General features: G+C 34.5%; 2 protein-coding genes across 2 annotated transcripts; both read right to left on the reverse strand.

The window, feature by feature from the left end:
* Positions 1–21,776: 21,776 nt before the first annotated feature.
* LOC131065273 (putative receptor protein kinase ZmPK1) lies at positions 21,777–23,048 on the reverse strand. Its single transcript, XM_057999739.1, has one exon. It carries the CDS (start codon positions 23,008–23,010, stop codon positions 21,907–21,909), a length of 1,104 nt encoding a protein of 367 aa, XP_057855722.1. The 5' UTR covers positions 23,011–23,048; the 3' UTR covers positions 21,777–21,906.
* A 382-nt stretch (positions 23,049–23,430) lies between these two features.
* Positions 23,431–24,249, reverse strand: LOC131065280 (putative receptor protein kinase ZmPK1). Its single transcript, XM_057999744.1, has one exon. The coding sequence runs from the start codon at positions 24,247–24,249 to the stop codon at positions 23,431–23,433; it is 819 nt and encodes a 272-aa protein (XP_057855727.1).
* Between the last annotated feature and the right edge of the window lie 1,080 nt (positions 24,250–25,329).

Below are 25,329 nucleotides of genomic sequence, written 5' to 3' on the forward strand. Positions count from 1 at the left end.
CTGTGATGAGGTATATATATCGTTGCTAATGATGTCCAAGATAGAATGATGCAAGAAAATAAAATGATAAATCGCTCTCTTTGGTCGCTGCAGGCATATATATTTCATGTCACTACAACAAATAGACGAAAATAGGAGACAAAATTGTGATATCACCACAATCAAGAATAGCAGTAGTGAGGCAACTTGTAGAAGAATTTCAATGCCGAACTCATATCGACTCTGCAAATTGGATTGTAGGAAGACGAATTTCGAATCTCAAATGATTACTCAATCCTCTGACCAGGAAAGCAATTAACTTGGACTGGCTCTAATATCATGCTGAAGAAATTAGATGCTCATGATGAAGTTCGGCAAGCTTCACAACCAAGCAATTACTAACCACACAAAAGAGAAGTTTTTAGGTGAATAATGAGCATTAAATGAGATTGAGAAGTAATGCTTGAATGAATAATGAATTTATGATAACAAATGTACAAGATAGCTTGCTTATATAGGCAAGTGAGATGGAGTAGGTACAACTACCCTCATAACAAAATTATTCAACAATTGTAATTGTCTTGATAGTTGTTGTAATGATTAGTATGATGATTTATAATGATCTGTGATGATCTATGATGAAAATTCATTTGAATCTTGATGTATATAGGGTTTTGTAACCAAGAAAGATGTAAATTGTATTTAGGTCAGTTTTCATGAAGTTTATTGTGTCGGTAATCTAAGAAAAGAGTGTGTATCCGAACCAGAGGTGTGTGTCTGCAAGAGTGAAGAAGATTGGAGTTGAAGTGGATCTGACCAAGAAAGCAGAAAGTGTTATTTCCAGATTGTTCATTTGTTGTTACCTAATAGTTGCAGCAGGTTCAAAATACCTTAACCGGGTAGGTCCTAACAGGCCTTGTTCGTGTAAATCCCTTAACCAGGTAGCTCAACAACTTGAGTTTAAACCCTCCTGCTATTGGTATATTGGATGACTTTGCCATGTGTTGCATTGGTTTTATCATTGATGTCAACACTTGTCCTCATGGAGGTTTACATAATGTTCACCGGTATGGTTAGTGGCTTATGCACAGTCACCGGTATGTGTTCAACAGTAGGTTATATTGCTCACTGGCAGCAATGATGACTTGTTATCATCTGGATATCATTTGGTTATGTCGAAGACATGGATTGGAAGTTTAGTTTTGGTGTTTTGCTTATTGGTCTAATCGGGTTGACAAATTTTCCTTTCCAGACAGATAAGTCTAGGTTATGGATTGGTACTCTAGATCAACATGGCACGTTACAAAGATTGTTTTATTGATTGGTTAATGTGGTAAATGTATTGAGCCGACATGTTGTATTGCATCAAGGCTTATTTGTAATTGATTTAAATATAATATCTTTAGTGAGCCGACCTATTCATTTGGTCTTAGGTTTTGTATATATGATTGTAACATCTTATTGCAGATCATGGTAATGATGAGTGTATTCGAATATTAAAGAGAGAAAATATGCAGATCCTTGTGTGAATCATGCAGACATTATTCAAAGGTTGAAGGAAGGTTATGAAGGTGTTTTTGACACTCATGTTCAGAGCTTAACCGGTACTGAATCCAGCATTAGAGATGCTATTTTGAGCAGTACATTATCATTGGATTTAACCATCCAATTGTGTAGTCAGTGTGACTCCTAATTTGTAATTAAGTAGTGAGCTTTAGGCAGTTGGCCTTTTTGCATGTGTAGACCCCATTTGTGTACACATACAATCTATAGTAGTATCATCTGATTGTGGCTAAGATTTCCCACCGCGGTTTTTTCCTTACCAAGTTTCCACTTCAAAATCTCTGTGTTATGTGTTGTGGATATTGTTTCTATTTTTGTTTCATGCATTAAGTTAAACCGGTATTGCTACATCTATTAATCTGTTTTACCGGCACTTAAGTTCACTTTACCGACATTATGTTTAAATTGGAATAACTTGCATTTGGATTATAATTTATTGACAATTGGTTGACAACTGATTCACCCCCCTCTCAGTTGTCCTTCCGGAGACCTAACAATTGGTATCAGAGCAAAGTCCTCCTTTTGCAGGAAGCCTAACAGCTTGAGGAGATCCTATGGAAACAAATATTTTCAAGAAGGACAGTCCGAAGCTTGATGGAACTAACTATGATATATGAAAGATCAGAATGGAAACACATTTGAACTGCATTGGAAGAGATATATGGGATGTTACAAAGATTGACTATGTTGCTCCTATTCCGAATCAACCTCATCCACCAACATTGGCTAAGGACATGGACAATGATTGCAAAGCAAGATAAGCATTTCTGAACACATTATCAGATCAGTAAATCATGGGATTACTAGACCGATCTACTGCTAAAGCTATTTGGGATAAATTGGAGACACTAAATGAAGGAGATAGCACTGTCAAAATTGGAAAACTGGAATATTGACGAGTCAGGTATGAAAACTTAAAAATGGAAGAAAATGAAAGAATTTCTGCATTTATGGAAACAATTAATGAAATTGTTTTAGGAATACAATATTGTGGAGGATCCTTAAGTGAAGATGAAATTGTGTCTAAAGTTTTAAGAGAATTGCCATCGGCTTACAAAATGAAAGTGACTACTATTAATGAAATGAGAATAATGCCTAATACTTCAGTTTCTAGAGATACTTTGGTTGGAAAACTTTCAACGTTTGAACTTGAGGAATTTGGTCTTGTTGCTATTGTAAATACGAATTTAGCTTTCAAAGCATCATCATCATCATCATCTGCCAAAACTGATTGGAAAGTATTTTATGCAAAAGAACTTGAAGATATGAGAAGAGAAAATGAAGAAATTAAAGAACTTTAAGCACTATTTGCAAAGAAAATGCCTAAAGGTCCAACAGGAAGTAAGTATGAAGGTAGAACACCTTTCAAATGTTTTAATTGCAATAAAGTTGGTCATAAGGCATCTAGATGTCCTGATAGACATGCAAGACTAAGGGAGGAAGCAAAAAGATCATATAAACCTAACCTTGAATATCAGAGATATAGATTCAAGAAAAATAGAGATAAATGATGTTACTATGCAAATGAAGGTGTTACAGATGATTCAGATGAAGATCTAGTAGATAGTGGATGGGATTTTGTTGCAATAAAGGAAGATCAACCACCACCTACTTTCAAACTAGTAGAGCAGGGACTGGCAGCAAAAATTGAAGAAAAAGATGAATGGATTATAGATAGTGGATGCTCGCATCATATGGCTGGTGATAAAAGCAAATTCTTATCTCTTAAAGAAATTCATGGAGGTCTAGTAAGGTTTGGAGATGATAAAGCTTGTTCAATCAAAGAAAAATGCACTATATCTTTGGATAGTAAGCACAATACTGACAATGTTTATTATGTAGAAGGTTTAAAGCATAATCTTTTGAGTGTTGGTCAGTTAGTGGAAAAAGGATTTTAGTTACAATTCAAGAATGGGAAATGCAAAATCATAAACAAAACTGGATTAGAGATTGCAACCGGTAATCAAACTAAAGGTAATATCTTTCACTTGAATACTAGTGATAAAATATGTTTAATTGCACACATTGATGAAAGTTGGTTATGGCATAAAAGACTGTCATGTGAATTTTGATTGCATTGTAAAGATCCGTTCAATTAAGGCAGAAAGGGATTTACCTAAGATTGTGAAACCTCATAATCTAGTATGTAAGGAATGTCAAATGGGAAAGCAAGTTAGAACAACATTTAAGACCATTGCTAAGAAATCAAATAGTATTCTTGATTTAATTCATACTGATTTATGTGGTCTTGCAAGAACAAGAAGTCTACAATGAGATAGATTCTTTATGCTAATAATTGATGATTATTCTAGAATGTGTTGGGTTAATTTTCTCAAGGAGAAATCAAAAGCTTTTGGAAGATTCAAGATATTCAAGGCAATGGTAGAGAATGAAACCATCAAGAAAATCAAATGTTTAAAATAAGATCAAGGAGGAGAATTTACATCTAAAAAATTTAATGCATTCTATGAAGTGAATGGAATCAAAAGACAACTATCAACACCCAAAAAGAATGGAGTTGTGGAAAGGAAGAACAAAAACTATTCTAGATGTAGCAAGAATAATGTTAATGGAAGCAAATCTACCTCATGTTTACTGGAGAGAAGAAGTGAATACAACGGTTTATACATTCAACAGAGTTCACATCAAAAGTGAAACTAGTAAGACCCCTTATGAACTATGGTTTGGTCATATTACTACTCTTAAGTACTTCAGAATATTTGGAAGAAAATGTTATATTTGAAGACATGAGTATATTAGCGAATTTGATCCTAGAAGTGATGAAGGAATATTTCTTGGTTATTCATCTAAAAGCAAGGCATATAGATGTTGTAATAAAAGGTTATAGAAAATCATTGCGAGTACTAATGTGAAGATAGATGAACACTTTAGAGGAGATTCAAGATCTGTTGAACTAGTAGTTGAAATGATTATAAATGAACTGGCATAGACTGCATTGATACAGGTTGAAGACCTAGTCAAACCGACATCATCGAAAAACTCAACAGTGACTGAAGAACGACAGCCTGTGAATATTAATTAGAACAAACACAAGTATGTAAGATTGAATCATTCAGAGAATTAGATATTTGGAAACAAGAATCAAGGTGTTATGACTAGAGGAAGACTAGCAATTGAAGAGGTACGTTTAACTTCTCAAGTTGAACCAGCATCTGTTATTGAAGCATGTAAGGATGAACATTGGATAAAAGCAATGGAAGATGAATTGGAACAAATTGAAAAGAACAACACTTGGACATTGGTTCCCCGACCTAAAGACAAAAATGTAATTGGAACTAAATGGGTATTTAGGAAAAAATTTAATGAAGATGGAGAAGTAATCAGAAACAAAGAAAGATTAGTTTGTAAAGGTTATTCACAGAAAGAAGGAATTGTTTATAATGAAACCTTTGCACCGGTAGCCATAATTGAGGTAGTTACACTATTTCTTGCATTTGCAACTTATAAGAACTATAAAATTTATCAAATGGATGTAAAATGTGTGTTTCTAAATGGATATCTTTAGGAGGAAGTTTATATTGAACAACCTATGGATTTTCTTTGATAGATAATAAGGATATGGTTTGCAGGTTAAGGAAAGCTTTATATGGATTAAAGCAAGCACCCAACACTTGGTATTCTAGATTGGATAAATATCTTTTGAAGCTTGGTTACACAAAAGGTAATGCTGACAACAATTTATATTACAAAGTTACCAATGATGATATATTGTTTATTGTAGTCTTTGTAGATGATATCATTTTTGGAGGCGAAGATGGATTATGTAATGACTTTGCTAATTAGATGCAAAAAGAATTTGAAATGTCTATGATTGGAGAGATAAAATTCTTTTTAGGTTTACAGAACTCACAAACAGACAAAGGTATATTCATATGTGAAACAAAGTAATTGAAGGAACTTTTGAAGAAATATGTTATGGAAAATTCCAAACCAGTAAGTACTACTATGACTACAACTGATAAACTGACATTGAGGATGATTTAGTTTGTATTAATCCAGCAAGGTACAAATCTATGATTGGAGGTTTACTGTATTTGACACAAACAAGACCTGATATAATGAATGCAATATGTATTATTTGAATAGTTCAAAGCAATCCTAAAGAAAATCATGAATTAGCAGTTAAAAGGATTTTCTGGTACCTACAAGGCACAACAAATCTTGGTTTATGGTATCCTAAGTATAAAACTTTTGATTTATGTGCATACTTGATGAAAATTGGGCAGGTAATGTAGATGACAAAAATAGTACCTCTGGCGATGCATCCTTTCTTGGTAGCAGATTGATTTCATGGATCAACAAGAAGCAGACTTGTACATCATTATCAATAGCAGAATCAAAATATGTTGCAACAACAACTAATTGTACTCAGGTATTATGGATTAAGAAAATGTTGAAGGATATAAAGGTAAAATGCAAAGAAGCAATAATAATTTATTGTGATAATTTAGCATCAATTGATATATCAAAGAATCTGGTATTTCACTCTAAGACAAAGCATGTTTCTATTAAGTATAATTTTCTGAAGGAGAATGTTGAAGCAAATGAAGTAAAATTGGTTTATGTGAATACTAAAGAGTAAATTGCAGATATCTTTACAAATCCTTTGCCTAAGGAAACATTTGAATATCTAAGAGAGCAGCTTGGGGTAATTTCCCCGCCGGCAAAGACTTAGATGTTGAAGATTGGCATCAAACTGACAGGAACTAACATAAAAATCTTTTTCTGGCTTTGATGGAGCAGAGATACTTCTTAAGGGGAGTAGTTGGCAGATTGTTATGATTTGAATTCTTAACTACTTTGGCATTTGATGTCATAGGGGGAGAGATATCTATGGAAAAACATTATTCCTTAAGGGAGAGATTATTCATTAAGGGAGATATATGTATTTTAGTTTTGGTTTATGTTTCTATTACAAAACTTTGTATTGATCTATCCTTGGGAGATTGATTGGTTTACTAGTTTTGGCATTCTATTTTTGGCACTTAGATATTTTTCCATCTAGTGTTGCCATCAATGCCAAAGGGGGGGATTGTTGGTATTATGGATGACTTTGTCATGTGCTGCATTGGTTTTGTCATTGATGTCAATACTTGTCCTCATCGAGCTTTACATTATGTTCACCGATATGGTTAGTGGCTTCTGCACAGTCACCGGTATGTGTTCACCAACAGGTTATATTGTTCACCAACAACGATGATGACTTCATACATATATCATTTGATTATGTCAAAGACATGGATTGGAAGTGTGGTTTTGGTGTTTCTATTATTGGTCTAATTGGGCTAATAGATTTTCCTTTACAGACAGATAAGTCTAGGTTATAGACCGGTAGTCTAGATGAGCACGACACATTATGAAGATTGTTACATTGATTGGTTAATGTGGTAAATGTATTGAGCCGACATGTTGTATCACATCAAGACTTATTTGTAATTGATTTAAATGTAATATCTTTAGTAAGCCGACCTATTCATTTGGTCTTAGGTTTTGTATATATGATTGTAAGATCTTATTGAAGATCGTGGTAATGATGAGTGTATTTGAATATTGAATAACGAAAAATAAGCAGATCCTTGTGTGAATCACATAGACATTATTCAAAGGTTGAAGGAAGGTTATGAATGTGTTTTTGACACTCGTGTTCAGATCTTAACCGATACTGAATCCAACATTAGAGATTCTATTTTGAGCAATACATTATCATTGGATTTAACCATCCAATTATGTAGTCAGTGTGACTCCTAATTTGTGATTGAGTAGTGAGCTCTAGGCAGTTGGCCTTTCTACATGTGGAGACCCCATTTGTATACACATACTATCTACAATAGTATCATCTGATTGTGGGTAAGGTTTCCCACTGTGGTTTTTCCTTTACCAGGTTTCCACATCAACATCTATGTTTTATGTGTTGTGGATATTGTTTTTGTTTTTGTTTCATGCATTAAGTTAAACCACTACTGCTACATCTGTTAATCTCTTTTACCGACACTTAAGTTTGGTTTACCGACATTATGTTTAAATTGGAATAACTTGCATTTGGATTACAATTTATTGACAACTGGTTCTTAACTGATTTACCCCCCTCTCAATTATCCTTCCCAGGACCTAACACCTGTGAGGTTTCTCCTAATAGGGAAAATCTCCTAAAAGAGCTCATATTGTAAATCCCTAGACCGAGGGACTCCTAATAGGGTCTCCTCCTAGTCGGGCATCATTGTAAGCTTCTAACTAGGCTAGGCTCCTAATAGGGTGCATTCTGAAAGAGTGCATTATCTTATGGGTACCAATTTTGACCGTGGTTTTTTCCCATTTCGGTTTCCAAATGAAAATCTTGGTGTTCATATGGTGATTGATTTATGTTTGTGTTAAGTTGATATATTTTTATTGCATGCATGATATGGAACACTTAAATGAGAAGTTTGGTAAAACTAATTAGCACATTGATTTCAATGGCTACCGGTACTGGTTATGATTTGTTTTGGTGAAGTTTTGATCAATTTCGTTTAAGATTTCAGTTTTTTGTTATTACTAATTCGCCCCTCCTCTCAGTATTAACCAGATCCTCTAAATAACAATTGATATCAGATCATTAGGTCCTCTGTTTGCATAACATTAATAGCTTGAGGAAGATACCCAGAAGAAAATGATGAAGGAGTGCCCAATATTTATTAAGGACAACTACACAATATGGAAATATAGAATGAAGATTTATATCAAAGGTATGGGTTCTCAATTTTGGTAGCATGCTATTGCTAAATATGTTCCTCCTAACAGTCCTCTAACTCTATATTAGCTTAAGGAGAAATAGGAAAACAATCAAGTACTAAAAGCCATTGTAAGTGCACTGTTTGATACTGAATACATTAATCTACAAGGATTAGAAACTTTATTTGAAGTTTGGGAGAAATTAGAACTAATATATCGTGGTGATAAACATTGTCAAAAAGCTAAATATAAGAATGGTAGAAGGTAAAAATATAGCTCAGTATGGACAAAGGATTAAAGAGGTTGTTGGTGGTATTAAAAGTGTTGGAGGAAAGATTGAAGATGACACTATTGTATGTAAGATGCTTAGAACTCTTTTACTCACCTATGCAATTAGATTTTCTGCTATTCAAGAGTTAAGGTCAGTGAGTAGTGATAAGGTCAACGTTGATTCACTTATTGGTAAACAGACTTCATTTGAATTGAATAGTTTTGATAATAGTGTTTCTAAGTCATCTGAATCAGCTTTTAAGGCATCTGTAACCAATACACCTATGCGAAAAGCAAAAGACATATGTCATAGTGGTAGCAAGGCAAATGTGGAGGATTAAGACAACCTGATGGAGTTTGAAGCTCTTCTATCTAAGAGACCTTCGAGAGGAACTAGTATATATAAAGGTAAACTACCTCTTAAGTGTTTCTCTTGCAATAAGATTGGACATATAGCTGCAAACTACCCTAACAGTGATAAAAAGGAGAAGTTTAGGAAATATAAAGGAAAAGGGAAGAAACAATATTATGTTGCAGTTGATGAAGGAGTGACTGATGAGGAATTTGAAGATGATGACAAGGAAGAGATTATCTTTATTGCTTTTAAGGAATATTTTTTTGATGAAAAGGCTTTGGTATCTCAGTTTGACTTTAGTGATGAATGGATAATTGATAGTGGTTGTTCACACCACATGACTGGTGATAAAAACAAGTTTATATCACTTTGAATGACAAAGGATATCACCTTGAATTTAAGAATGGATTGTGTAGGATCTTAGGATGCAAAGGAGATTTAATTGCTATTAAAAAACAAACTAGAGGTAATCTATTTCATTTGAATGCTAATGTGAATTGTTGTTTGGTGGCTAGAATTGAGGATAGCTGGTTCACAAAAGGTTTTGTCATGTGAACTTTGATAACTTGATAAAGGTCAACAAATCTAGTATGGTGAGAGGTATGCCAAAACTTGTGAAACTAGACAATGTGATGTGTAAAGAATATCACATGGGTAAGATGACTTCTACATCCTTTAAGAGTAAATTCTTTTCTTTTGAGAATATTCTTGACTTAGTGAATACTGACTTATGTGGTCCTATGAGGGCTAGAAGCTTTTATGGTGATAAGTATTTTATGATTTTTACTGATGATTTTTCAAGGATGATGTGGGTCACTTTTCTGAAAGAAAAGTCTGAAGGTTTTAGTAAGTTCAAGGTCTTTAGAGCCTTAGTAGATAAGGAAACCCGAAAGAGTCTAAAATGTCTGAGATCTGCCCGGGATGGTGAATTTACTTTTGATGAGTTTGTGAAGTATTGTGATGAGTAGGGAATAAAGAGGCAACTATCTACACCTAGGACTCCACAAAAAAATGGAATTGTTGAGAGAAGAAACAAGATAATTGTGGAAGCAGCTAGGACTATGCTGATACAAGGAGAAGTACCGAAGATGTTTTGGGAGAGAAGCACTTAGCACTGCTATTTATACATTGAACCGAGTACTTGTAAAGAAAAGTAATGATAAAAGCCCTTATGAATTTTGGTATGGGAAAACTCCTAATGTCAGTTACTCTAAAGTTTTGGGGAGCAGATGTTTTATCAAAAGAAATCATTTTATTGGTAAATTTGATGCAAAGAGTGATGGAGGAACATTTCTTGGCTATTCCACCAAGAGAAAAGCTTTTAAGTGTTACAATAGAATGAAAAAGAGGATAGTTGAGAGTGTGAATGTTAAGGTTGATGAATTCTATGATAAACCTAATGAGATCAAAAAATCTAAGCCTACGGATGATAAAGAAAAACTAGTATTTATTGAATCGAAAGTGCATAAAAATGATGAACAAAAAAATGCAGAAATAGGTGTTCAACTGGTAGATGATGACGAAGATGATGAACATGAAGAAGAAGTCACTGCAGTAGAACTGGTAATCCCAAGATATGTAAGAAAAAATCATTGAGAAGACCAAATTATAGGTGACAAAAATGCTAGCATGCAAACTAGAAGAAAAATCAGAGAAAAATCTTGTCTGATTTCAACTATTGAACCAAAGACAGTCAAAGAAACATTGAAAGATGATGACTGGATTAAGGCAATGAATCAAGAATGGGATCAGATTAAGAAAAACAACACATGGTTTCTTTTTCCTAGACCAGAAGAAAAAAATGTGATTGGTACAAAGTGGGTCTTTAGAAACAAGTTAAATGAAGATGGCGAGGTTGTGAGAAATAAGGAAAGACTTGTATGCAAAGGGTATGCACAAGAAGAAGGTGAAGACTATGGTGAGACCTCTGCATTAGTTGCAAGACTAGAAGGTGTTAGAATTTTACTTGCCTTTGTAGATTTTAAAGGTTTTAAGGTATGTCAAATGAACTTTAAATCAACTTTATTGAACAATATTTATGAAGAAGAAGTGTACATAGAATAATTGGATGGGTTTGATTTGACAGAGGATAAAGATATGGTATGCAAGTTACACAAGGCATTATGTGGATTGAAACAAGCACCGAGAGCATGGTATGAAAGATTGCATGCACATCTGATTAAGATAGGATTCGAGAAAATCAGTGAGGACAATAATATCTATTTAAAGACAGAAGGAGATAAAATGTTGATTGCAGAAGTTTTTGTTGATGACATAATATTTGGTGGAGATGATGATTTGTGTATCGCTTTTGTTGATGAAATAAAGAAAGAGTTTGAGGTGTCTTTGATCGGTGAGATAAAATTTTTCATTGGGTTGTAGGTCCAACAGCTAGAAGGTGGATTTTTTATCTGTCACACTATGTATGTGAAATAAGTTTTGAAGACCTGCGGGATGGAAGACTGCAAACCGGTACTCTAATGGTGACAGGTTGTAGATTATCAAAAGAGGATGATTCACCCTCTATAGATGAGAAAGAATATAAGTCTATGATTGGAAAGTTACATTATGTTGTTCACAGTAAACCAGATATTGCACATGTTGTTGGTTTAGTTGCAAGATTTCAAAAGAGTCCTAAGGAGATGCACATGGTAGCGAGTAAAAAGGATATTTAGGTATCTAAAAGGAACAGTTGATTATGGTTTGTGGTATCCTTACAAAGGTAAATTTTCTTTGAAATTTTTTACTGATGTAGATTGGGTAGGAAATGTTGATGACCTGAAAAGCACAATCGGTGGATCTTTTCTTCATGGAGGTAGACTGGTATCTTGGACTAGTAAAAAGAAAACTTGTGTATCACAATCAACTGTAGAAGTAGAATATGTGGCTACATCCATGAATTGTACAATATGATATTTGGATGAGACATGGTTTGGAAGGTTTTAAGAAGGATATGACTAAACCAGTGATTATTTATTGTGACAACACTAGTGCTATAAATATTTCTAAAAAGTTGGTGTTACATGAAAGAACTAAACATATTGAGTTGAAATATCACTTTCTGGGGGAGAGAGTACATGCGAAGAACGTGAGAATGGAACATGCATCTATCAAAGAGTAGTTATTAGATGTATTCACTAAACCTTTTTCTAATGTGACCTTTGAATATCTCAGAGGTAAATTAGGGGTTAGACCCCTACACAAGATCAACTAAGATGCAGGTGATGCATCAATCCAGTGGACTTATTGAATATTTTTTAGTATGGATTGATGAGATGTGGGCTACTCCTCAGGGGGAGAAGCTAAGATGAGGTTAGCAGAGATTATGGAGATAGTAGTCATAGCGATGATGTCAGAAGATGCATTTGCACCTTTGGCATTACTGGCAAAGGGGGAGAAGTAATATGATCGGGAGAAGAATTGTAACAGATAGGTGGAGAATATTATGACAGAGTGAGGAAAAAAAAAAGGAAAGAACATGTGAAGAATGTGAAGATCTGATCAGTGCAACATGATGAGTGTGAATATTATGGTGTTGCCATCAATGCCAAAGGGGGAGAATGTTAGCATGAACGACATAATTGATGATGATGTTGATATACCGATATAAGGACTGTTGGTGATGATATATTGAGGGTCTATTGGTGATGATATAGTTGATATAATGAGGAGAATGATGGCATGGTGATGAATGACCGGTATAGTTGAGATATTGGTTAGTGACTTCATGATCAACTATTTGTGTTGTCATTGATGGCAACTATGACAAATGTTTATTCTTGATTACTTTGTCATCTAGGTTTACTGGTGTAACCTAACCAGTAATGGATTAAGTTGGTGAAGTGAACTGTGTAGTTGACAAAAAACTAGAAAATAGGACTTTCATCTATAAACGTAAAACAATGTTATACTTAAGCTATTAGTTTTGAAGACTGATAAAGAATTAGGTGTTGCGGTTTGAAACATACTTTTATATCATTGCAATAAGTCTATTACCAGAGCTGCATCATGTTTTGATAACTAAAAGTCATGTTTATGACTTACTGTTGTATTATCAATAGGGTTTTAGCAGGGTTTCAAAACTGGTAACAAGATCTCCTAACTGGTGATGCTTTATGGTTTGACGGTGAATTTCATCATGTTCATAACTTGATGGTGACGTGTCACAAGCCATGTGAGAAATTAAAATGTTGTTTTGGTGCAATTAAGGATGGAGTTTCTTGGGAAACAACGAAGAGCATAGAAGAATGTTTTAAGGGTTTGATTTCTTATGAGATCGATGTGCGGTGTCATGTTATGAGTATTCAATGATTGTAATTGTCTTGATAGTTGTTGTAATGACCTGTATGATGATTTGTAATGACCTGTGATGATCTATGATGAAAATTCATTTGAATCTTGATGTATCTAGTTTTTGTAATCGATAAAGATGTAAACTGTATTTAGGCCAGTTTTGATGAAGTTTATTGTGTCGGTAATCTAAGAAAAGATTGGGTAGCTGAACCATAGGTGTGTGTCTGCAAGAGTGAAGAAAATTGGAGCTGAAGTGCATCTGAACAAGCAAGTAGAAAGTACTATTTCTACATCATTCATCTACTGTTCCCTAACAGTTGCAACAGGTTCAAAATCCCTTAACTGGGTAGGTCCTAATAGGCCTTGTTCATGTAAATCCCTTGATCGGGCAACTCAGCAACTTGAGTTTAAATCCTCCTATGAGGTTGCTCCTAATAGAGAAAGTCTCCTAATAGAGCTCATATTGTAAATCCCTTGACCGAGTGACTCCTAACCGGGCATCATTGTAAGCTCCTAATCGAGCCAGGCTCCTAACAAGGCGCATTCCGAAAGAGTGCATTATCTTGTGAGTACCAATTCCCACCAAGGTTTTTCCCATTTGGGTTTCCACGTGAAAATCATAGTGTTCATATGGTGATCGATTTGTTTTTGTGTTAAGTTGATATATTTCTATTGCATGCATGATATGGAACACTTAAATGAGCAATTTATTAAAACTGATTAGCAGATTGATTTCAGTGGCTACTGGTACTAGTTATGATTTGTTTTGGTGAATTTTTTATCAGCTTGGTTTAAGATTTGAGTTTTTTGTTAATATTGATTCAACCCCCCTCTAAGTATTAACTGGGTCCTCTAAATAACATTACCTTGATGTGGACATGATGATTGTGCTCTATCTCTTATGGCTTTGGCTTGGACTGCTTCTGGTTCTTTCCTTTCTCTTGATTCCTTTGTTTCCCTTGATTATCCTCCAAAGCCTTAGACTTTCAAGAATTGATCATCCCCATCTTGATCAACTTTGATTTCTCAAGTATCAAAATCTCCATCAATGTATCGAATGATGGTGGAGTGAATGAAGAACATGAAGATAACTGATGGGTATGAAAGCTAGAAACAAAGGATTTAAAAACACATATTTAAGCTTGTCCAGCAAGTTAAAAACGAATTGAGAATCCTTCTTATCAATGCCACAATATTCAACTTTTTCTCTTAGCTTAGTTGCTTTACTGACATAATCTTGGATTGTATCAAAATCCTTGGTATCCAATGTTGTGTGTTCACTACCAAGCTTGTAGCCACTAATCTCATCAACTTTACCATATATTTTGATACGTATATCCCAAGCCTCTTTAATTGTAGTACACCTCTCAATGTGAAAAATGAGGTCATCTAATACATACTTTGTCAATATTCCAAGAGACATAGAATTTTCATGAGCCATTCAACTTGATCATTTTGATCAAATTTATTTAATGAATGAGTACTTTTTACATTAATTTACTCCATGCTTTAATTTTCCATGATACATAATTATGTGGAGTTAGAAGTGAAAACTTAAGAGAGCCCATAGCAACAAAATGAAAGAGAACAAGGTAGGGAGAGGCACAATCACTCAAGACACCCCCTCAAATTCACTCAATCAAAGAAGCCCCCTCAAAATGATGATTTTGCACTTTATACTTAGTGTGTGTATAATGAGCCACTTGCGAACAGGGGCAAAGTGGACTTTTCATTTAAAGATTACAACTACCTCAAATAGGCTATAGAATACTCAAACCAATTATGCAAAAGATCTAAGTTGAGATCCAAGAAAATTACTAATAACAAATAGGCCAAAAAGGACCTAATTTTGAAAGTACAATTTCTACTCAATATGGTGAAAAAATGATAGCACCACATAAAATTAGATGAAAAATTATGCACTATAAAAAAAAGGGAACTTGAAAATGAGGTCATATGAGCCCAAACGAAGCCCAAGAAGATGCAAAATCGAGGATTGGATAGGTACAATTGTGAAAAACTAAAAAAATTGAAATATTTGTCCACCAAAATCATAAAGTAACCACACCACTATGGAGAGCATGAAAAAATAGTCCAAATAAAAAAATTGCACTGAAAAAAGCCTCAAAATGACCATGATATGAGCCTTCGAAGTTGGATTGAAAAATAAAAAATCTTAATAGTAAGGGGTCAAAAGTTTTCAAAAAGTGTTGATGTAGTGCTGATGTAAGAAGAACACTAGGTTAAATTTGATAGTTGTATGGCCATCATGTCAAAAAATAACCCTACATGTCTATAGGGATGATGATGTCAACTATATCGACGATGATGTCAGCAGCTAATTGGGCTAACACGTGTTGTATAGATGTTGATGTGCTAGGTATAGACTCGGTGATGTGACAACTATTACGACATAGAATTTGCATGGCATCAACTAAGCACTTATGTATTTGAAACACAAAAGATAACTATGTACTTATTGTCTGATTGTGTGGTAGTATGAATAGCCTACATGTTAGGATGATGTGGCATCTACTAGGTCTTGACATGTTTGGTGATGCTACAGGTACGGCTCAATCTTTGACTAGCATGTGTTGATGATGTGGCCTCCAAGCTGGTAGACTTGTGTGATGTTTGTCCATTCAAAATGCGACATGTGTTCAATTGGAAAAAAAAAAGTTGTGTGGCGGCCTTGGTAGTGGTGGCCCTGAGCGAAGAATCCTAGTTGGCCAACAAGTGATTTTGTTTTTGGCAGTGGGAGTGAGGTCTAGGAAAGGCTACCAATGGGAGGAAGACTAGGCAAAGGGTAGGAGACCTATGTACGAGCCAAAAGAATCAACTGTTATGCAACCAAAGATACAACAACAGGAGCTCATCGATGGAGCTTAGGGCATTGATCGAAGTATGATGAACCATGATTGGTGGATGCCAAGGAGAGTATGGGCAGTGATGGGTGGCAGTCAGTGATAGTGTACGAGTAGTCTGTCGAGAAGTACAAGGATATGTGGGAAAGTAGCGGAAGAAGGGTACAATGTGGGAGAAAAAAGATAGACTCCCCACAAAATATCATTTTTAAAAAATAAATTCTTCTAAAAAACCTAATAATATAACAAATTAAAAATTATGAAATTAATAAATAGAGAATTTTTAAAATAATCCATACAATTTTCTTAAAACCTTTTAAAAAAAAAAAAATTGTTTGTACCACCTAATAGGAAAACAAATTTCTTAATTCCTCGAAGATGAATTTTTCCTAATAGTGGTAGCTTTATAGTGAAAATTTATTGAAATAGCCTCTCTAACTTAATGGTGATGTTAGATTTGGCATAGGATGCTCCCAAATCACACAAATCCTCAAATCTGAATATGAAATGCACCAAGATCTCTCCAAAATGACTACCCAATAGAGCTCCAATGACTCTGGTACCATATAAGAATTTTCTAATAATAACCAAGATCTAGAACCTAATCAATAGCATATTACAAGAGAGATAAATATTTATAGGAACAAATTGTGTTCTCATCAAGATGCAAAAATGGATTAACTAGATAAACCATACATTGAAGACCAACGTTCTTATAAAAACAAGGCCATATGGATATGAAAGAACACAATCATGACATGTGACCCAATAAGATACAAAGGTAGGTAGGAGAAATAATAAGATATTTCACAAAAGGTAGACTGCCCTTTGAAGGTGGAATGTGATAACAAGATATGCTAAAAAAAATTGGAATTTATCCTACAACTACCTTCCCTAGATGCTTACTTCCCTAAGGGTCTCATATGCAAACTACAATGAATGCACTATACTAAGTCAACTTAAGTAATGTGTAATTATGAGACATAATTTACACCAACATAAAGATTACAATACATATAGATAGATATGATTCAATTACTAAAATATAGAGTTTTTTATTAAATTAAGGAGGTAAGATAGTGTTCTCATTTATAACTCTATGAAAGAAAAATATGTGCATGTATGAAGGGAGAAAATAATATATGTTAGTCTTGGATATAGTTTACACAAAGAAAGAGTAATAAATCTCTTATCAATGTAACAAGTATGAAACCTTAGTATTTGAATAACTTTTGTTGTGATAAAAAAAAGATATATGTTCCTATCAAAGTGTCACTATTATTAGTTTTATCTTGTTGAATTTCTACCTACAAAGAAAATTAAAGAGAGCTAGAAATTATAGTATAATAGGCATACTGAGGGAGCATTGGGAATTTTATGGGTAGCAGTCCCTACTACTTATGTACTCCCTTATTCTAGTGAGACTATTTTATTTTCATATCTCTTTAGTTTAATGATAATATATGCAATCCTCACATATTTTGGGTGGATGTGAAAGAAGTACTTTAACATAATATTTACATCAATCACTTACTTGTTACACCAACTTCTAAAGCCAAGATTAAGATAAAATACCAAATAGCTCAAAAATACTAGGTAGCTCAAAATAATTCGTCTTGCCCTCATATATTTTTTGTGTATGCATTTTTATGATCTCCCTTCCTATAATAATATATCTATATCTCATTTTTATCAAGTTTTAAAAAAAAATTGAAAGTGTGCAAATATAAATTCCAAGTCTCGTTTGTTCTCATTTGTTAATTATTTTTTTATCATTGGTGTAGACACCTAAAATTAATTAAATTAATATTTAATTAATTTATTCATTTCCACATAATAATTCTATTAATTGTGTTAGTCGTCTTCATCTTAAAATTGACTATATCTTATTTAATAAATATTGTCATTATAACCTTATAATTAATTTATCAATAAATTAATTATTTCCCACTCTTCTAAATAAATAATTTCAAATATCATTTATTTCTTCTAAACCCTACTTAGTTAATTAATTTCAATTAAATAAGTTAATCATACGATTCCTACAAATCACTTTTCTAATCCTATCATCTAGACTAATTAATCACTTTCTAATCATACTTATCATTATCCTCCAATTTTAAATTCCTCCACTTATTCTCTCTCCTCATGTCACATCCTCCAAATTTTTCCACTTGCACTTTAATCACTCATTAAGCCACCTAATCAATCTCCTTAATCATTTGCAAATCCCTAATCACCTTTATCCTTCCAAAGAAATTCAAATTCTTTGAATCACCCCATGCCTCCTCATCACAAGGAATTTTTCATTCCTTTATCCATTTAGTCTTCCCACACATCCTCTTATTTTGGAAATTTTAATTCCTCTGCACTTTCTCTAAGGAATTTTTAATTCCTTTTCCTCTTCCCAATGTACTTGGGAGCTCTTCCCCATGTACTTCGAGAGATGTTGAGACAAGAAATTCCTTTATGTTATATCTCTTCAATCCCACACCTTGTCCTCTCAATCCTCTCCTCCATTTCAAATCAATCTCAACCCTTCATTAAATTGGAGTCTCATCTCCTCACAAATCATCCACTTTTCATCTAATCTTATCTTGTCCATTTGAGATCCAAAATCATCCATAATTCCATCATAATGCCAAAATCATCCCACACTTAGCCATTATCATCCAATCCATCCCTCTATCAAGCATTATCCAATCTTGTTGTCTAGTGGAGAAAAATCCATAATCCTTCCATAGGACCAATCCAATCAAGTAAAGAAGGTGTGCATTCTTCACTTCATGAAAGGTCTAATATGAGGAACAAGAGATTGTCTTCATGAAGGTATAATGGTATTTTTAATGTGTTTTATGTTTATTTTGATTAAATCTAACCTTTAACCCTCTTGTGGATTTTCCCTTGGTTCAACTAGAATTTTTTTTTTTAATTGTGTTGTTGATTGGGAGTAGAATAATACAAATTTATAGGCTACATAATGTTTCTAAATTACCAAAAACACTAAATCCATGACTTGTAAGGGAGAGGTGTCATACCCTCGTACCCAATGTTTTAGAGAATAAAACTAGCATAAAAATATAAATATACAAAAACATTAATAAATAAACAAAAAAATTAATCACCTTTTCATAATAAAAAAATAAAGAAATCAAGAGAGATTATTAAAATATATATATATTAGATTTGTAGCTTGTCATAGGGGGTTCCAATCCTTGAAACCAATAGGGAGATAGAAGAATACGTAAACACAAATATGTATAAAATAATATATAAAATAATATAGTTTATTCACCAAAAAATAAATATGCTCTTTCAACATTTTCTTGTTTGAAGATCTTATTTAGGAGAGGGATGGAAATAAATAGACTCGAGACAACCAATTGTATATACAAATGAATGTGTAATTGAACTACCCCCTATACTTTCGGAATCACTATCAAAGTAGTATCGTAATCAAATTTAAGGTAAGATTCTAAGTCACAACCCATATCCACATGCCTTCCTTGAAAGAAACCTTCCTAATCCTTCAACATTGAGAATGAAGAGATAAGGGCAAACTAGATCACCTAGTTGAATCCCTCAAGTATGTGACGATAGACAAGATGTAATACAATTGAGAATTTTTCTGTGTCATTTCTACCATTATATGCTTCTTCCCTTCAATGACAAAATTTTGTAAATGTGTTTAAGTATTAGCTAGCTGTATTTTTATCCCATTAAGATGACAATGACTTGTAAAATCTCTTGAGTAAAATTATCCTCCATGATTATTCCTTAAGAACTTTATTTTACTACCACTTTCATTTTTAATAATGTATTTTAAAATATTGAACGTATCAAATGTTTCATCATTGTTCTTCAAACACATTTAGGGAAATCAATCATTGAAGGTAATGAAGCATTATGACTTACCAAATCTTTTTATTTCCATATGATCACAAAAATTATAATTAACTAATTGAAATGGATAATTTCCCTACATGCAATAAATTTTAAAAGTTTTTGTCTTACATATTTCTTTTAGCACATCCTTCGTAAACTTCATTTTAGTTGTCCGATACTTTTATAGCTTCTACAACCTCCATCAACAAGCTTAATTTTGCTTTTTAAACTTTCATCAATTATAGAAAAAACTTATTATTTTTAGAAATATGGTTAGAATAACTCAAAGCTAATTGGCAAAACTCTTTAAAACTATTTTGAACATTTTCATAAAATGAAAATAAATTTCTTGGAGATGTCTCCTCATCCTCGTTAGTATAATTCATGTTTTTCTTGTTATTATTTTTTCTGTATCTACACTCACTTTCAAAGTAGCCATGCCTATTAGAATAAAAAAAACTTAATATTTTTGTTACCTCTAGAATAATTCTAACTCGTGTATTTTCTTTATCTTTAGATGTTATTATTATTAACATCTTCATTTTTTGTGATTTATAATTCTGAGAAAACCTAAGTCTCATCACCTTTTCAAAAAAGCGTTTCTCAATCTTGTTCATGAGATATAAGACAACCAAATAAGTGATCAAACTTAAGATTAGTCAAATATTTTATTTTCTTAATGATTATTGCAGCTTTATCGACCTTAGTTTCAGAATAGCCTTACTTCGACAAAGATAAGTCGTTATTCCGATCATGTTCCGGTCATCCATCTAAACCACCACTCTTGTTACCACCTATCCCTCCCCGAGAAAGAATGCACTTCTCTCCCATTCCTACCACCCGAAGGTAAAGACTGCAACTCAAAACAATTAGCTACTCTTATACCAAATCTATAACTCAAAACAATCAGTTACTCTTATACAAAATGAAGATTTGCCAATAAACTCTATTACTAACCAAATAATTGCAACACAATATAAATAGTCTGTTGCAAGAAATAGAATTTTGTATATCAAATACAATAGTTGCAGAGAGTAAGCAAAATACATCTTCATTATACGCAAAATATTTTACCATTATATACTGAACTATCTTCTCTGAATTGCATAATTACACACTCCGTATCTTGAAATTGCGACCAAAAAGACTGTTTATGGAGCTTACATGATCCGAATTATGGATTCGGATGACAACACCTGAGTGAGAACCTGCGGTATTGTGGATTTGTTTACATGAACAAGGTAAACATAGAATTGAAGCAAGCCAAAAAGTAATCCATTGAATTCAAAAATCCAACATATAACGGTTCATGAGATTCCAAGGGTAACCGAAACCCCTTGAGAATTAAAACCCAACAATTATATTTGTTTATTTATATGATAAAATCCAAAACTATGAATTTTTCAAAAAATTATATGAAATTGTGTCTTAACTTTAACTAGACATAACTTTCTACTCGCGACTCGAAATCGTGAGCCGTTTAATTCGTTGGAAAGGTCTCCAAAAGTTGAAGGCGAAGTCCTAAGAGAACATGCTTACGACAACGTTTTGAGGGACAGACCAAAGTTTCAAGGGCTGAAAATATCCCAAAGACCTTCAAAAACACTAATTACTAACATGTAGAAAAACTAAAAAAAATATGAAAATATTTTTTTTCAATATTTCAAATTTGCTTCTGATCATTACAACAGTCTTAGAAAAGAGAGAAAAATGACATCTAAAAATTCCTTTAACATACATCTATTATATATCAGTTAAAACTGGGCGATTCATACTAATTTAAACACTTAAACAAGAAAGCAAACTCTTTTTTTTTTTTTTTTTTTTTTTAAAACATAAGGAAAGGAAAAAAAGTGCTCTCGAACTGTTTGTGCCAGCATCACGTACCAACACAAATTGAGTGGCTACAAGTGCCTTATCGCTGTAAATTGTTCAAACTCCATTTTTCACGGCTTTCCCATTTCTGGTCTATCCAGAAAGCATCTCGACGATCTGGCTCATCGAAGGTCTCGAACTCGGGTCTTGATCAACACAAAATAATGCTGTTCTCACCACAGTTTCCAACTCTTCCATGTCAACAATTCCATTCAATTTTGCATCCACGACATCCTCTAAAAGCTTTCCCTCCTCCATCTTCTTAGATACCCATTGCACCAAATTTCTTGATTGATCGGATGTATCTCGGCCGATTACAATCTCGAAGAGCACAATCCCAAAGCTATACACATCAGCCTTCGCTGTGATGGGAAGGTTAATCACCCATTCAGGAGCTACATATCCCCGAGTTCCACGAACTTTAGAGAAGGAGAATGCGCTCTCTCTGTCCACCAGCTTTACTAGTCCAAAGTCAGATAACTTGGGACTAAATTTCCCGTCTAAAAGTATATTCTGAGGTTTCACATCGCAATGAAGAATCCATTCCAAGCATTCTTCATGAAGGTAAGCCAATCCTTTTGCCGTGCCCACTGCAACGGCAAACCTTTCCTTCCAACCCAAGGGTTCACTTCCTGTGAATAGATGCTTGTCCAGCGACCCATTCTCAACAAACTCATAAACAAGTAACCTGTGATGCCCCTCTGCACAGAAGCCATACATGCGAACCAAATTCATGTGGTGAACTCTGCCAATCATGCTTACCTCCGCCCAGAATTGCTCCTCGCTCTGAGATACTCCTTCCAGTCGTTTCACCGCCACGACCTTTTCGTCAGCCAAAACCCCTTTGTAGACGCTTCCGAAAGCTCCCTTTCTGAGCTTTATCGTGAAGTTATTTGTAGCTTTTTTCAGCTCTGCAAAGCTAAACTTCTTGAATCCCAAGGGGATAGCGGAATACCCTTGACTGTCAAAATCAAAGCTAGTTTTATGCACTCGGAACATGTACAGCCACCCCAACAGGATGCAAACAATTTCTACCAGTCCAACGGCAGCAGCGAATCCCAGCGGATACTTGATAACACTCCTCTTCTTGGGTGTCCTGAAATCGCTACTATCAGATCTGCTACATCTAAGCCCGATTTCGCTAGTAACTGGGGAATTTAGAAGGGAGAAATCGTTGCGGGAGACCTTAATATACATTTGTGTGCTTACAGCAGGAGATTGATATCCATTGAGAAGTAGGCCTTTTTGGTAGCATCTTCCCCGGCCGTCTGGAACGTAGCTGAAACCTGCACATTCACTATCATTAATGCACAATCTCTTACATTCTTCAGTAGTTTTCCCACTCGCGTACGGTCTGAGATCGTTAGCCCAATAATCTGTGTGAGAGAGATAAATAAACTCTGCAGCACTGGATCCAAGGTTCGGAAGTGCCACATTTCTCTGGCAGCCCTTGAATCTGTCGGAGGGATCCTTTATGTGGAAACCTGGGGGACAAGTACAAGTAGCTTCAGGGTTGTAAATACATAATCCGTTGATTCCACACAATCCATGAACGGAGCATTCATTGGGAACTGCCACCCAAGAAATGGTCCAGACTCCTTTATCCTCCTGCAATGTTTATAATCTCAGATTGCCATCGGGATCCAAGGTCAATCTTCTTTTAAGATTTAGGCCATAATCCCAGGCGGCGAAACTAAAGTTATCGCTTGATTTGAAGCCACCAAACTCGTCCAAAACTGCATAACGGCTAAGGTTGAATCCCGATAATCCATCGTAGACGGAAGGCCAGTAATTGGAGACCACATACGATGTTTGGAACATTAAGTGAAGAAAGTTGTAGTTGTCAAAATAGAGACGATAGTATCCTGAGGTAATGGGATCTGTGCCCAACCTAGATACTAACTGAGAATTCCCTATGAGTGGCTGATGGGGAAGAAGAGTATCTGTTGGAAACTTGAAACTTTCCCAAACGCTCCCTCCAGATGAGTTCAGCAGAACAAGATTTCCCGTTTCCAGTAGAACAGCCTCTTTAACATTCAAGTCGTTGCCGGCCGTGTGTGTTTCCCATACAGTCCTTCCATTTGCATCATACAGAAGCAGGTTTCCATCGGTTTGCAGATCAAGACGGGAATCCCTTCCGTTCACGGGCTGATCTCTGTTTGCCGTCCAAACAACTGTTAGATTCGCCGTATGAGTGTACCACACGCCAAAAGCATATGCATTGTCACCCACTTCATAAAATCCGGCAGAAAATGTCTGATTGGGAGACACCAAACAAGATCTATCTTGTTGACTAATAAGAAATCCTCCGAGGCTCAGCTTATCTGAATTGTTTTCTACCATCTTGTCACCTGCAGAAATTTGTGAAGCACACAGAAAGAGGCATTCCAACACAATTGCAACTAGCAGACACAGACCATTTTGCTTTCCTTCCATTGTGGTCTTGCTATACAATGTAGAGTAGCTGATTCATATATTGATATAACAGAGGGAGCGGACAAGACATCCGATTTCCTATAAATGTGTACAATGTTTCAATCAGAAGTTCTCCTTGGAGAAATTTCTTCCGTGAGAAAGTCCACAAATAGCATACATAGTTTTTGAATGGTGCGTTTTCCAGAAGTCGAGTTTAATACTGTTGAAGTCATATTTATCTAGTTTGGCAGCGTGCAAAACACGGAAAGATGCATAATCATAAGTATTAATTCTAACAAAGTATTAGGCTAAAATTAGGAGAGAAAATCTATAATGTTATTTCTTGTAGCATAATAAAGTCATAGTTTCGAAAATGTTTCCTGCTTGTTGCTGTCTTCAAATTCCACATTCACACCCCTCCTTGTGACTCAATCCTTTGCTGCGGATCTGCCTCCATCGGATCTGGTGGTGGATCTTTCTTCTCCCGGTGTTGGTTTTTCTTGGCCTGCTATTGACCATGTGGTGGTTGTGGTTGGGGTTTAGACTGTGGAGCCTCCTAAGTCAGATTTTCTAGTTTTGGGTCCCTTTTGGGTGCTTTGTCCCCGATTGTGGGTGGGACATCCTTTCCTGAGATGTTGATTGGCTGTGTTGGAGCCACTACTCCCCATGTTTCCTCTGTATGAGGAAAACAATGAACTAGAACAGAGCAAATAAAAACAGAGATAAACAGAAAATAATATTTATATCTCTTAATGCTTAACAAAAAAAACATACAATTACATACAATTGTTTTATTCATAAACTGAGCTGTTCATTTACCTAAGAAAAATCCTCTATTTTTATTGCTAATAAGACTTCCAGTGTTTCTGTTGCTACAACTAGAAACCTCCTTTGTTTTTCTGTGTTCTCCATTTTCGCACCCCACAAAAGACTCTACAAACTTCTGATTTTTCTTACATATATTGCCATATAAAAACTGCCCCTTGTCATATAGGCTCCAGACTCTTCTTTTTCTTTTTTTTTATATATTTCATTCAAAAGTACCTTCTCTCTATCTGTATGCCTAGAAAACTTAGGACAGTAGTAAAATACAAAAAAATT

Source organism: Cryptomeria japonica, chromosome 1 (genome assembly GCF_030272615.1).
Source record: "Cryptomeria japonica chromosome 1, Sugi_1.0, whole genome shotgun sequence".
In the NCBI taxonomy this organism is placed as follows: domain Eukaryota; kingdom Viridiplantae; phylum Streptophyta; class Pinopsida; order Cupressales; family Cupressaceae; genus Cryptomeria; species Cryptomeria japonica.

Bases quoted from the DNA above. Each gene is read 5' to 3' on its own strand.
- LOC131065273 (XM_057999739.1), bottom strand. From the start codon at position 23,010: ATGTATATTAAGGTCTCCCGCAACGATTTCTCCCTTCTAAATTCCCCA.
- LOC131065280 (XM_057999744.1), bottom strand. From the start codon at position 24,249: ATGGAAGGAAAGCAAAATGGTCTGTGTCTGCTAGTTGCAATTGTGTTG.